The sequence below is a fragment of the Habropoda laboriosa genome, unplaced genomic scaffold, assembly GCF_001263275.1.
Source record: "Habropoda laboriosa isolate 0110345459 unplaced genomic scaffold, ASM126327v1 scaffold101, whole genome shotgun sequence".
Taxonomy (NCBI): Eukaryota; Metazoa; Arthropoda; class Insecta; order Hymenoptera; family Apidae; genus Habropoda; species Habropoda laboriosa.
This window is the reverse complement of record NW_017100207.1, coordinates 81,139-96,003: the sequence shown is the minus strand read 5'-3', so window position 1 is coordinate 96,003 and position 14,865 is coordinate 81,139. Positions and strand designations below refer to the sequence as shown.

The 14,865-nt window shown below is 33.2% G+C and overlaps 3 protein-coding genes across 3 annotated transcripts; all 3 read right to left on the bottom strand.

Annotated features, from left to right (window-relative positions):
• Window positions 1–2,075: 2,075 nt before the first annotated feature.
• On the bottom strand, window positions 2,076–4,363 carry LOC108570602. Its single transcript, XM_017932487.1, has 3 exons — window positions 4,236–4,363; window positions 3,235–4,159; window positions 2,076–3,157 (listed from the first exon to the last, which is right to left on the bottom strand). Exons 1-3 carry the CDS (start codon window positions 4,353–4,355, stop codon window positions 2,076–2,078), a joined length of 2,127 nt encoding a protein of 708 aa, XP_017787976.1. The 5' UTR covers window positions 4,356–4,363.
• Window positions 4,364–4,895: 532 nt separating this feature from the next.
• LOC108570601 (LIRP) lies at window positions 4,896–5,495 on the bottom strand. The gene is made up of 2 exons (XM_017932485.1): window positions 5,279–5,495; window positions 4,896–5,068 (listed from the first exon to the last, which is right to left on the bottom strand). Exons 1-2 carry the CDS (start codon window positions 5,493–5,495, stop codon window positions 4,896–4,898), a joined length of 390 nt encoding a protein of 129 aa, XP_017787974.1.
• A 3,307-nt stretch (window positions 5,496–8,802) lies between these two features.
• Window positions 8,803–14,533, bottom strand: LOC108570625 (transmembrane and TPR repeat-containing protein CG4050-like). The gene is made up of 13 exons (XM_017932510.1): window positions 13,851–14,533; window positions 13,215–13,351; window positions 12,455–12,536; window positions 12,144–12,231; window positions 11,949–12,064; window positions 11,682–11,854; window positions 11,297–11,552; window positions 11,052–11,200; window positions 10,665–10,977; window positions 10,297–10,587; window positions 10,036–10,218; window positions 9,684–9,968; window positions 8,803–9,606 (listed from the first exon to the last, which is right to left on the bottom strand). Exons 1-13 carry the CDS (start codon window positions 14,040–14,042, stop codon window positions 8,860–8,862), a joined length of 3,012 nt encoding a protein of 1,003 aa, XP_017787999.1. The 5' UTR covers window positions 14,043–14,533; the 3' UTR covers window positions 8,803–8,859.
• Window positions 14,534–14,865: the final 332 nt, after the last annotated feature.

The following is a 14,865-nucleotide window of genomic DNA, read 5'->3' as shown; positions in this document are numbered from 1 at the left end:
CAAATGTCCCTCTATTACTTAACCTGAAAACAGTCATTAATCATTTACTATATAATTAATCAAAATAAATCATTTCTTTAATACATGAAAATGTTAACACTTTAAATGTATTTTGTATACTGTCTATACTCACTTGGGATGAGAAGACATGATGACTGAGAAAATAATTTATAATTTTCAGAAAACTAACTGAAGTATAAAATATTTTTGTTCCCTTATTCCAAAAGCCAATGATAATTAGTTTTACATTTTTAAATATTATTTCTGAAAACAAAATTCACAACTTAATAGGTTAGAAATTATAAGATAAAAACATTTTTTTATGCCTTGAATTTTTACATTTTAATTCAATTAATTATTTGCATTGCTGTAATTCTTTAGAACTTAAAAATATTACCTTACACTACATCAAAGTGACAATGTATAAACAAAGAAATGTTTATTTCACCAACAATTAAACCACTTGCATATCCTTAAAATATGTATTTCTTACTTGCCTCTTATAAATGTTATGTCTGTAATAAACAGTTATATGATTAAATTAACAATAACACAATAACTTTGGGAAAACTATATTACATATTACAAAATCCTTTGTTTTATTGGTTCTAAATTTATGTAAATGCTTCTTTTTCTTATTTTAATTTCTGCTGTAAATTTTAACAGACTATTACAATGTTTATGTTCAACAAAATCATTACATAAATGTTTTGAATATCCTTCCTAACAAAAACATGAAACAATATTTGATAAATAAATGTTATAAACGAGATGTCATCATATAGATGCATTCTCTCAGGTACCATATATAACATAAATTGTTACTGTCTTACTTTTTATTTTTGCTTTTTTCTTTAGCTTGCTACTTTTCCAAATAAATGCATGATTGTAATTGTCACTTTCATATATCAAATATCAAGATTCCAGATGAAACTTAAAGCGTTTAAAAAAATTAATACATCAAACTATAAAACACATTTCGCTCTTATAGTTAAGATGACCAGATTTCCGTGTCCTAAATTCGAAGCACTTCATAAATGTTAATCAAAGCGAAGCGGTAAAAAAGAACCATTATTATGTAAATAAATAAATAATATAAATATAATGTACAATTCCCAAAAATGTCAAACAAACTATCTAACACGTTCGCTGCCATGAGCGCAGTGTATGTGGTCCGGAATGCGGTACCTTGTGTGCCAGCGTCGACAGTGTGTGTCGGTTGGTCACATCAAAGTCGATGACGCCGCTGTGCGATAGACGACACCACCATGAATCTCCGTTGAATGGGGGAGGCGACGTGTATGAGTCGTGTCTGGCTGAGACTACGATTGGTGAGACGCGGGCATGCCCCTTTTTGAGTTTTAGGTGGCAGCGAACGTGTTAAGCCAAGATAAACCATGACAGCTTGATAGAAGCTTAGGAATATCAACGTCCTAAATAGTTTTACAAAAATCCGAAACAAAGGATAGAAATTCAGGGCTGGCACGGAAAAATCAGAACGTCTGATCACCTTATTATAGTATGACATTTATAAATCTTTATCACATTATTTGTCGGACGCCATAACTGAAACACAAACGTACCAACGACTCCTTACCTGAAAATTTTTTAAACTATTTTAATTGTCACGAAATATTATATTTAGATTAGCTGACAGTATGCAGTTAAACAAGGAAATACACGATCAAGAGTGCAATAATTGCTTGAAACTTATATTTATTCTGTTATTAAAGTAAAAACATTTACTTATCACTGCCCTCTGACGAGAGAATATGTAACGACATTTAATTATAGTTTTTGTAATATTTTTTTAATTTTTATGCGTTTCAAAACTTTTAAAACAAATATATATTTTGTTTAGACATGTTAAAAAAAAAATTTGATATTTGTGTATATGATTATGTGGTAAATAGCATATGCAATGAAATTCTTTAAAATACTATCCTTTTTATGTATTTAGCTAATAATACATTATTTTTAACAATAAATAAGAAGTTATAAAATTGTAATAAAGAATGCAAAGATACTTTATCATGTATACATTAAATATACACATATTTCTTTTTTTTTGTAATCTATACATTTGAGGATTCATCAGCGATTGTCTCCATTTCCCGATCTTCTGGTACCTCCGGAATATGACTTTGTGGTTTAGACAAACTTTTTTCCTTTGGAATGTAACATTTTGTGTCCAACACTCGATTTTCCTGAAGCGCGGGTACGTCACAGAAAAGACATCTTGTCTCTTTAAATTCTTGATCCAAACATGAATGAAAAATTAAACCACAGATTGGGCATGTTCCATATTGTACGCTAGTAATTTGTAAAAGGGTAATGGCACATCTAGGTAATATATGACCCTGTGGACACATAGCAACTTTCCAAGCAAGATCATTTATTATTTCACCACATAAATTACAAGTTTCAATCTTATTTTGATTGAGGTACGATGTTTTGTTTAAAACGTCTCTGGCACATTTAGTAAGAAAAGATGCTTCTTCATTTTCTTCTCCTGCTAAATATACTTCTAAATACATTCTTAATAAATTTATAGAGAGTTTGTGCTCTTCCAGCAGAGATGATTTACTTTCAAGATGCATAAGGTAATTGCAGGCAATGTGGACAAAAATTAAAGGCTGAGCTTCTGATATCTCTCCAGCAATACTACCTACTCCCTGGATGACTTGTTTTTTCTTACAAATTTCCATCATCACCGATATCCACATTGTTATTCGTAATTCATGCAAAGATAAAGATTCTAAATTGGATGGAACTTTCGGTAACACGGTTGACGGTTCTGACGCTTTTGCTGCTTTTATTCTAATCACTTCTAAACAATCCCATAGTTGGTCGAATCTCTCATGTTTTGTTTCTTTTAAAACAAATAATGGATCCCAGTTTTTATCTTTTAAACCAAACATGCATATTTTGCTTGGTTCTTTTAATAGTAAATGATCGTATGTAGTACTTGGGCTAGTTATATTTATAAATATTACAGAACTTAAAGAACGGGCAAGGCCCAAACACCGTACATGAATTTGTGATAATCTATTTTTCACTTTTATTTTCGAAAGGTAATTTTTTTGCGTGTTAATTGCAAACATAGCACCATTTTCTGTTGTAGCCAATGCATAATCAGCACTTATACATGTCATTCCTAAAAAGTATCAATTTTTTTATATTAATATCGCATTTTTCTACTCATTGTGTAAAAACAATTTATACTTTATTTACCTGAAATCATGAAGCCTTCTAATTGTAAATATTGCATACTTTTCTGTGTACCATCTGCTGTAAAGCACAATAAAAACACAAAACAACCTTTTGCAATGAGAATTTTTATATTTAAGTTACTTTGAGCAAATGTTCTTATAACACTAATAGGAATACGATCTGCATAATCATAATATTTTTCGGTAGATTTCAATTCAAGGCTCTGATTATGATCCCTAATTTTAAGACCATAAATACGTCCATCCAAGTATCCAATAATAATAAGAAATTCTTTTGTATCATTAGTACTAATCCAATGTAAAGTGTTTATTTTTATACATTCATTTAATCTTATTGTACCCATAATTTTAGGGCTTAATATTTCTTTGTAATCTGATAACTTTGGTATTTTATAAATAATTATATCTCCATTGTGATATGCAACAGCAAAATATGCAAAATCTATAAAAAGTTTACTCCAAGTGAAGCAAGAAGCTTGTAATGCTTTTATGCAAGTTTTTAATGTTATAAATGAAATTGGATTATTTTTCTTATCTTTCAATTTTCTGTTTATTTCTTTTTCCATAGTATTATAACGCATAGAAGACAAGTCATATGCAGGATACCAATCTGTAGAGATTTTGTAGACAATCATAATAGCACCTGCTGAAGTTAAAATTGCAAGAAGGCACTTGCTAGGATGGATTAAATTTTGTGGTGACCATGAGAAGTAAACTATTTTTGGCACCATTTCTCTTACATTAGATAGTTTTGGAGTTAAACTTTCTTCCATTATAAGTGAATAAATTGCTTCACGATGCATATTCCAAATTTTGGGTTCTATCTTATTAGATATCATTTCTGTTGGGAAAGTTGAAGGTGCATAAATGAAAGACCTAGAAAATTTTATGGTCCCATAAGGAGACATTGGAGAAGGTATGAATTCCTACATAAAATAACAATATTATAAAATAATTATAGATATGGTGCTAATATGAGGTTACTAATTATATTAAACTTACAAATATGTGAATTCCTTTCTCAGTAAGGATTGAAATGTGATTGTCTTCAGACCATTCAACTGCAAATTTGGATATAATTGGTGGAGAAATTGTAAGGCTGTAAATTTCTTCTGTCTCCATTGTTCTTAAAATACTTGTTTACATAATATAGAGATTTATAAAATGTATCTTTCCTTTATCTATAAAAATGTTATATTTGTAATAATGAAGCTTATTATATAATATAATTAACACAAAATTCACACAATATTGTATTATTTGATAATACTTTATTAATTTTCTACATTTTCTTCATCTTCCGTATCAGGATATACAAACTGATCGCAATAATTTATATAAAATATATACACAACAAAACAGCAACTAGTGAAAGTACATTTAAACTTTCTTATAAATCCTTTTATTTTTTCGTATAAACTCGATAAATAATTTATGCACATACACTGCATACAAAACTAAATCTTATAAGAACTAACCTATTGACTGTCATTAACTTTTTCTTCAGTGTTCACACATCTTTAAAGGACACATTGCTATGTGAATACATATTTAACCATTAACATTGAATTTTACCTTACACGATGTACGATTGTAATGAGATCAAATTTTACAATAAGCTTTAAAACATTTATGTTTCAAATTAAAAACACGATTCTCTCACTAACGAGTACCGCAATAGGAGCGTATCTCCTCTGTCGAGCATGGCTTCGAGCAACACTCTTCATGGACTCCCGGTGAATTTCTTCGAAATCTTAACATTCTCCTCGCGTTTTCAATCGATTTATAGGGATGCAGATCATAATTATATGCCATGTAATCGTCCATTTCCATTTCTGAAAAAAATTAATTTCTTAAATGTCCGTATTGTGTCAAGATAGAACCAAAATGTAGCACTAGAAAAGTGTTCAAATTTTCTCAATTTCCCTCCATTTTATACCATCCAATAGTACCAACTTTTTCAATTCTAGCATTTTTCTTCCTCTTTTTCTTCTCCTTCTTAGTCTTTTTTTCTAATTAATTTTTAACGTCCTATACCTACTTACCTTGATTACTTTTTTTAAATGGAGTATTATATACGCCTGCACAGACCCTTTGCAACGCACTCGACAAATTATCACCGCAATATTTGCGTACTTCAATTTCAGCCTGTCTCTTTCGTTCGTACCGAAACACATTTGATTTTGCGTGTTCCGCTTCCGGCATTAGGATTATTATCATGAGCATCAAACTTATGAGTGCATTTAATCGATATACAGACATCTAAAATCAAAACGACATTTTTAGAGCATCAATGAGATGATTATATATTCGAATTTCAGGTAACTTTCCATTTGAGAGCAAAGAAATACGTAAAGAAAGGTAATAAGAATACATTTTGTTTACTCTCATTAGTGATGCATAAGCAAAAGAAAATATTAATCGTAATTGTATTATAACGATATTATTAATATTATATATCCTAGTATTATCGATATAACATACAATGCTGTCATAATATAATTAATACAATATTCAAATGACAGCAATTTGAAAGTGTCAAAGAACTGCGACATCTATCCGCAATAAAAAGAATGTTGATATGATCTTTGTATACGTAGCTCGAACAGAGTAAATTTTCAAAATTAAAAGCGAACACTTTGTACGGATGAACTCGAAAATCAAGTATCATAAGTGAATTCTCAAGTGTGTCTATTTAAATCGCTTTTATTAACCTTTATCAGAACTTATCAACAATGTTGCCCCATGCTGTTGCTGTCGCGTACCAGTCGTCGAGGAACGACTTATTTTTAGATATCATTCGTGCAATTGTAAATCTCGTATTGTAAATCTTTCTGTGTTAACGTCCTGGTGCAAAAGTATTTTCAAATATCCCATAAATTTTGATATCCTCGTTCCTCCACGCGCAATTATTTGCGAAAAATTTTCAGAAAGAAAACCTGTGTAAAGAATCGGAGAAAATTGTATCGCCGAGGGATTCTTTTTTGGTTTTCTTCTACGAATATCAATAAATAAAAAGAAAAGAATATAGAATGTACTCGGTTCTTAACATAAAATGTACCATTTATTAGTGCTTTTTAGCAAGAGTTTATAAATAGAGATTTAGGTAAAGAAACTCGTACGAGATATCAGCGAACATTCAAATTTTTTGACATTAATAGTAATTATCATACTGACGAATGATTCACGAGTAATGATAACATACCATATTGATATAACTTCCTTCGCCAGCGCAGAGATATTATTTAACTATTATTTCCCAGAATGTAACATTTTATTCAATCAAGATTAATTGTATAGTAAAGAGGTATACTAAATAAAATTGCTTACTTACTATATGTTGATAAGATAGAGATCAGCAATAATATGTAAATATATATATGTAAATTTATCACAGGTTGATAATTTCTTTTTCTTTATGATTATTACATTAATCGAAGGATAATGTTTAAAATGTTCTAAATTAATTTTCGCCGTTGAATTTCACACATCAGTAAAGAGCATGGAACGATAAGGATTCAATAAACGAGAATGTGTTTTTCTTTGCACGTAATCGTTCGAGTGGAATATATTGTATTTCGAAGAGTAACGCGTGATGAAAAATAATACATATGATAATTTGTGCATACAAGAAGATTAGTTATTACAGAAGTTTATTTCTTTTTATACCTTCTATTTCAATAAAATTTTAAGTTGTATTTCAATATTCAAAACAAACGTAGTAGGAATGATAAGAATGTGGCAAAAAAGAATAACCGATAAAATGCGAAGTTAATGCTACATTTAAATTAAAAAAAGAAGTATATATGCAGTTATATTTATTTTTCTTTACTTATTTGTAAATTGAAAAATTTGAAATTTGAACGATGTTCGATTATTCTCGATTATATCGATTCAGTTTGTTATGTCGATTATATCGAATATATATATCGAATCGATTGATATCGAGTATTCTGTGCGATAATTTAAAGTAATAATTTGAATTCGACTCTGTACGCCATTAGATTCAACGAGAAGAAGTAGTTTGTGCAATTTCGAAAAGTTACCCCTCGATTAATGTTAACGATGATCGAGAAATTCCTTGGTGAATTCGAATATTAACATTCTCCTGAGTACGTATGTATTTTATTCATATTCTCTCTCTCTCTCTCTCTCTCTCCGTTTTCTTAATTATCTCCTTATTATCTCCAAAGTCGTAACATCTCACGGCGCAAAGGTGCACATATTTTTTCGGCAATCATTTATCGTTATTTTTCGATCCTTGTGATCGGAAAATAGTAATATTTTATAAGATGAGAATTTTCGGTGCTAATATCCTCTTTCAAATCAAATAGAAAAAGATTTGTCTGCGTTGATCGCTTGCTTGAGATATCGCGTTCACCTTCCTTCGATACTTGTTGCGCGAGAACGTTCATACTTATACATATAATTCGTAACCAAAATGTGCAGAGATATCAGTGATTAAAATAAAGTGAGTTGAACAGCGGAATACGATAATTCATAATAATGCATCCTTTTTTATTTCCGTTTTTCTTCATCTCAGTCGGTTCATTGGCATAATTAAACACGTTCCTCGTTTAACGATACTGTTGTATTTTTAATGCTTGAATACACATTTAAATACCTAACACTTATTACAACGAACATCCTTGGTACACTGTACTGAAGACTTTTGACACTCACTTTTGACTTCACTTTACTTGAAAATCTTTTTGTTAATTAAAACAAAGCAAGAAGAAAAAGGAGGTAGAACGACAAAAACAGAGAAAAATGAAGAAAAGGAAAAAGGAGAAGAGAGAGAGATGAGGAGCACACGTTCGTCCAATTACTAGAGTAGTTCTGCTCTATTTAAAATCGACAACCCGCCAAATATGTACATATACTCGGCCCCAACTCACTCAGTAGCAGATAGTGTAAACGCGCACTCTACTTTGTTCTTGTTTCTTTTCTTCTTTTAACCGAGCGTTATAGTCGTGTTCCTGACCGTTCATCGCTTTACTTTATTATCTATTATTACTGCTTATTACTATTATCGTTATCCGTGCTATTAACAAGGACTCCGTTTACAGTGATAGAAACTTAAGTTTAGTCTTAACTCTTTAAGAGGAGTACGCGAAGCCGCACTGACCTCAGATTATCTTCTTGTCAGTTCTTTTCTTACCTTTGAAATTTGCTATTTTTTAATCAGTGTTCTTTAACATGTATTTCGATCGTTTCATTTTTATTTTGTTCAGATGTTTGTCTTTGGAGAAGAAGTATAGGTTGATAAATACAAGCGAGAAGGAAAAAAATTATTTTTCCCGATACTCGCTGCATTAAAAAAGAAGATATTAACGTTAAAATGAATTTAACGTAATTATTTTCCAAGCCTTTTTGTTCTAAATTAATTGAAAAGTAGTTGGATATAGGTTTGAATGTTGAGAAGGTATAGCGACGACAAAACAAAAGATGTGCACATTTTTTAAATATATTTTACAAAACGTTCTATTCGTACAGCATATAAAACAATACTCTGTATTTATTTTATATTCACACATTAGCTCTATACGACTGTACCCCCATATTCTTTCGCTATACGTAGAATATAACTTTATACAGTATTCGGCGGGTTTTTTCAACGTCAATACTATGAAAGTGCGGTGTCTTTTTGACGTGTGGTTTCAGCATGCTTGCTACCAGGCGAGAAGACCGGCGTCGCCCCATCGAACTTCTCCGAGTTAATCGTTTTAGTCGCACGTTCCCGATCGATTGTCAATTCCGTTGCATCCGCGGTTACGCCTTTATCAAAAACCCTTCCAGACGAGAATTCTTGCTGGTCCTTTGAAGCTACACTCGGCTTCAACGGCCTGTCGTGATCAATGTGCGTGTCCTTCACTTCTGACTTCACTTCATTCAATGGAATTCTTGCAGGTTTCGTTGGACCCTTCAGATGCACAATGTGGTTATTCAACGAGTCCGTGCTGCTCTTCTTATGGCCTATATGATTATGGTGATTCGAGAAGACAGAGTCCGTTTTGCCTAGAAATTGGCTACCACTGTTTTCTATGTTTCCAGGACCACTTCTGCCACTAGAACTTCCAGCACTGTTGCTACCAGAGATGTCTCCCATGTTGAAGCTCCTCTCTTTGGGACCAACTTGCCAGAAGGAATCGTCGAACACTTCCGTGTCACGTTGCTCCGGTGGTAGTCTGCTTATGCGAGCCTTCACGATGGCGAGGTGTCTGTGCACGTAATCCTGATGAGGCGCCAAGGCTGCTGCACGTTCCAAACACTGGGCAGCCAGACCTAACTTACCACGTTCTACCATTACGACACACAAATTGTGGAGGCCTTGAATGTTTGTTGGGTCTAACTGCAGTATTCTACGGTAACACTATAAGTATTTCAAGACCTTCGTTAGCGTTTGTACGTACATACAAAATACTTGTAGAAATTTATTCTTAAGCTTACATTTTCAGCAGCATCCAAATCCTTGATATTATTTATGTAGATATCGCCCAGAAGAATCAATCCTTTTACGTGGTCTGGGTGGAATCTAACTAGCTGATTTAAAAAAGGAGCAGCTTCCAGGGGACGTTGTTCATCTGCCAGCAGAAGAGCTAGATTAAACAACGCTGATCGGAAATCCTCCTTCAGAGCAACTGCATTACGAAACCACCTTTCCGCGCTTCCGCTGTCGTGATCGTCCATAGCCAGCATTCCGAGATTAAAATGTACTCGTTCGTTATTGGAATCCTAACAAATAAACATTATGAAGAAATACTTTGAAATATTGTCTCGACATTAATGGAAAGAAAATTACTTTTCGTAAGAGCTTCAGAAGCCTTTCTCGAGCCACTTTTCGTAGTTCAGCACGTCCCAATTCTTGAAGCAAGATGGCTGAATTCAGTAACGCTTGTTCATGTTCTGGATCAAATTCGAGAGCTTTGTCCAGGTATGCTAAAGCTTGCGATGCTTTTCCTTGTTCTAGGAATACAACTCCCAGCTTTAAAAGTAAAATTAGTATCATGCACTGTTCTTCCTGTTAAATATCCAATGATTAAAATCTATTCACAATATTTACATTGTAGTAGATATCTGGATTGTTACTATCGTAGAAAAGAGCTCGTTCGTAAACTTCCTGGGCCTCTTTGGTACGATTAAGTTTAATTAAAACATCGCCTCGATTAATATACGCTTGCGTGTAATCGGCACGCATACTAATGGCCTGTCTATAAAGCAAATCAGCTTCCTCTAACCTAGTTGCATTCTTCGCTATTAGGTTTGCTAAGTTTACGAAGACATTCAAGTGATTCGGTGCTATCCGCGCTTGGTAAGATTCTCCGGGTTTTGCTTTAGGTAATAAGGATTTTGCCTATATAAAGAAACACAACATTATTATTTCATCATTTAATAATTTAATAAATAAATCGTTTGGGTTGAGTCACTTACCTTTAGGTATGCGTCTTCAGCTTCTTTAAACATTTTCAAGTGATTGTAAGTTCTGCCCACGTTGATGTGTGCCCCAATGTCGTCACCTTGAACTTGCACGGCCATATTAAAGAAATTTAATGCTTCTTTAAACCGACCTTGACTTTCCAAGGCATGACCCACATTATTGAACAATTTGGCATTGCGATCGTTTACTTTTAATCCTGACATAAATATAGAGTATTCATCCAACCAATCGTAATTTCTGATGAAAGTCTTCGTCGTGTGGGCAGCCAGAAGAGTAATTAATAAAAATAGTGTTAGTTTCTTGCACCTGCAAAATTAAAAAGAACAAATACGAATATATTTGAAAAATATTTTGAGTGCTAAAGAGTGTAAAAAGTTTACTTTTTGTCACATAAAATGTTCCATCCATATCCAATAAGCATACAAAATCCCATAGATGGGGCATACAATACTCTTTCAGCAATGACAAATCCAACTGGGAAGAAGAGATTTGAGGCAGGTAGAAATGGGAGTACCATCATAGCCAAACTCTGTATGAAGCATTCAAGTACAATGATATTACTTCTTTTTAAAAGAATATTTTCAGTTTAAGCAAAAGACTAAGCCAATATATAGTTGACACTAACCATTATAAGAACAATAGAAGTTTGTCTATTAGGTGTTAAAATTGCCGTTATTAACAATCCTAGTATGGTCGTGTGAGTTGCTACAGTAACAAGATTGCGAGGATCTGTAAAATTTTCTACCAATGGTATCGTTCCCATAGTCCAATCACAGCACAAATCGCTTGGAAGAAATAGCAGCCTTAGATTAACTGCTGCGAGGTAATTATAGGTAAGCTGCCTTATTGGCGTTGGGGCCACTGATGCGGGATTGTCAAATCTAAAATATAATTAAAGAATTATTTTTCTTTACTAAAGTCTCATTGAAATATTTGCAAAAACATGTTTTCTTATTTCAATATCATTTAAACATTGCATTCGTGTATTACATATAATATTGTGAAGATACCTGGTAAATACAGGTAACTTTGAGCCCATTACATGTAGCCGAAGAATCAGTAAACTAAACGTGACAAGTGTAAGGACTGTCAGTCGTTTTGTACCTTCACTGGACCAGGCAAGTGATATTTTTTTTCCACCAAAAGCTGCTTGTAATGTCAGGAAAATATCCATTGCTCTTACCTGAACAGGTAATAGAAGTCATAAATTTAGGTAAACACTTAATATTAATGTATACAAAATATATCATTTGGATATAATTTATATGTAGATCTACCTTTTGTACAACAAAAATCTCATACAACACACAAACTGCAGTAGCTGTTATTCCTTGTTCCTTGCATAACATAGCAGTAAAAACAAAAGACATAGATAGTATCAAAGATTTCCATCCTAGAAAGAAGCACAACAAAATTAATGTTTACATCTTAAATTTAAGTTAACAAGTACACATTATTTTTGAATACTTCACCTGTAGATCTTCTACTTCTGCAGCATTTAGTGTACGTGATTAAAGCCGCTAAGTAAAATAAAGAGGACAATGTTTCTGCTCCTGTAACCTTAATACACGATTATCCACTGACAATGTATCTAAACACGAACTAGGAACTACGACGCGATCGATCGCTCGACGTCGACCCTTTGAATCTGGACACAGTATTGAGACATTGTCGCCGAAGGGAAGAACAAGGACTAGAAATAATTACCAAATAATATTCTCATATAATTTCAAGGTAACGTCGATCGATTCGATCGATATGCAATGCAGTCTAAACAACTTACTGCCTCTGTATGTATAGGATGAACCGCAAACAGGAGAGAAGACACAAAAGTTGCAGAATCAGACAGAAACATCAAACAAGTCCTAGAAATGTTAATACTAATTCACAGCACTTAATACAAAATATGAAACAAGTTCAATGATAAACAAATAATTCTAAGCTATTAGTATTGCACAATGTATTTTGTTTACTACAAAATTTTTAATTTAATCCTTATTATCTGTAGCACTAAATCGAAATTGGGGGGAGGGGCGACTCCAAATATAAAATATTAACTTCAGCCAATCATTAGTTTCCAAAATATTAATGAAAAACTTTCAGTGCTATACATTGAAAACTGCGTATGCAGATGATTACATACATGATTAAGTTAGGTTAGATCACAATCCGGCCAGCGGTAGCCGGCCGGCCACGCTTTCAGTGGTTGTCACCCTATAAATACCGGGCCGATACTCGATGGCAACGACGTTGTATGGTTAGTAACATCTGGATAGGCAGCATTCAATGCATCAGTAACGTCTGTATACGCAGTTTCAATGTACAGTACTAAACTTTTTTATTAATATCTCGGAAACTAATTGACTGAAGCTGATATTTCATATTTGAGAACCATTTCCTCACCCCCCCCCCCCCCTTTCGTGTCAATCGGCCACCGAAACCTTTCGGAACTTTATCCATAAATCAATATTATATGTGAAATAACATATACATATTGACTAAATAGTTAAAAAACAGAAGACCACGTTAAAAAAAAAACACACCTGAAATACAATAAGCATACTCCAACATGTAGGATAACATTGAGTAAATGATATCCCATAGGGTCCAATTGATGAATCAGGTAATTCCATCGAAATGTGAGAACGCACAGAGGCCTATATGATTTGTGCGATTGCTCCTATTTGGAAAAAAAAGTTTTTTAAATAATGTATATATCATAGAGTTACATAAATTAAACATTTTTTTATAATGAAGCATTTTAACTATAGGTTTCATAGGATATTTCAGGAAGGTAAATAAAAATTTCTGTAACTTTTGATAAAGTGAATTCATGGGTTTCATAACATATAAAAAATAATTATTTTATTTTATTAACAACAACTTTCAGTAAAATCAAAGAAAACGTTCATACTCATTAAAGCAATTGACAAACAAAAAATTTGCTCATCTAATCACGAAAAAAATTGGTCTAGAAAAAATATTGATTTATCCCGAATAAAATTAAGAAAGCTTAAATTAAATGTGATTGACTTGCATTTGATAAGACAGAATCAGATCGAATCAAATCGAAAGAGAAGGAAAAGGAGGAGAAGAGTTCAACGGATCAATACACAAGAAGGTAGACAAGAGTGAAAGGGAAGGGGAAATCGAAAGCGCCTCTTTATAGTATCACCCACCTTGTGCATAGGAGTACCCCAGAAATCATTGTAAAAGACATTTTTCAGGGGTGTGTGAGGCCTTAGATCGCGATTATCCTTTATCGCTGAAATGTCATCGAAAACGAAGCCACAATTAAGGCTGTTTAGATACACGGCGAATGCGCTTATGGCGACAATCGCCGCGAGTGCTCCCCGCGCAGGCACTCCCATCACAAATAAGACATCGATCGGCCGTCTTTTTCTCGCGATTTTCGATCCAAAAACCCTGTCGAAAGCTTTTCTGCTTTCTTCACCGTCACTTTTTATCTTTGTCTCCTTCTTTCTCTATCTACTGATCTACCTATCTATCTGTCTAACTATATTTGTCTGTCGAGCCGAGAATTTAACCCCGCGATGTCCAGAAGAAATGCAGGAATCTCATCTCTAGGCACATAGACGTAGATACATTCCTCTTTGAACACATTATGACACCTATGTGTCCAGTATCCCCGAATACAAGCGCGCTTTCTCACAGACCGATCCCCGGAACTCGATGAAAGACATATCGATGAATGAGCAGGTTTCAGTAACCGGAAATACTTTGCACTAAGTGAATAATCGATAAACGAATCTACAATTACCGATGTGCGCGCGTTAAGATCGAAGTGTCAAACGATAGACGTGTATACGGTTGTACGGCAATGCACGCTACGTATCGTGAAACGAGTACAACGCAAGAACGATGTTACAACGGCGACGACGCGGATTTACTTTAGGGAAAACACGCATGCGCAACTTTCGACTAACCGCGAACTATGCGGTGCATCGCTGAACCGATATGTAACTTAAAAGTTTGTATTTCTTTAAATTTCAGATATTTTAATTGGAAGAAGATTAATATGAGTAGCTTTGTCTGCAGTAAGCGACTTATTGAAAGAGGTTAGAAATCTTTAAAAGTGCTTTATTATTTCTAGTAGTAGCAAACTTTAGATATCGTTAACCTAACATATGTTCGATTCCTTCAATTTATTGTATTGTAAGTAATTACAAGTAA

What these genes read in the sequence shown, in the direction of transcription:
- LOC108570602 (XM_017932487.1), bottom strand. Translation starts at nt 4,355, where the DNA reads ATGGAGACAGAAGAAATTTACAGCCTTACAATTTCTCCACCAATTATA. An exon ending in AGAAAGGAATTCACATATTT is followed by an intron (nt 4,160 to 4,235) that starts GTAAGTTTAATA and finishes TATTTTATGTAG; the next exon opens with GAATTCATACCTTCTCCAAT. An exon ending in AGAAGGCTTCATGATTTCAG is followed by an intron (nt 3,158 to 3,234) that starts GTAAATAAAGTA and finishes GATACTTTTTAG; the next exon opens with GAATGACATGTATAAGTGCT.
- LOC108570601 (XM_017932485.1), bottom strand. Translation starts at nt 5,495, where the DNA reads ATGTCTGTATATCGATTAAATGCACTCATAAGTTTGATGCTCATGATA. An exon ending in ATTTAAAAAAAGTAATCAAG is followed by an intron (nt 5,069 to 5,278) that starts GTAAGTAGGTAT and finishes AATTTTTTTCAG; the next exon opens with AAATGGAAATGGACGATTAC.
- LOC108570625 (XM_017932510.1), bottom strand. Translation starts at nt 14,042, where the DNA reads ATGGGAGTGCCTGCGCGGGGAGCACTCGCGGCGATTGTCGCCATAAGC. An exon ending in GGGGTACTCCTATGCACAAG is followed by an intron (nt 13,352 to 13,850) that starts GTGGGTGATACT and finishes TTTTCCAAATAG; the next exon opens with GAGCAATCGCACAAATCATA. An exon ending in CAGAAGTAGAAGATCTACAG is followed by an intron (nt 12,065 to 12,143) that starts GTGAAGTATTCA and finishes GCTTCTTTCTAG; the next exon opens with GATGGAAATCTTTGATACTA.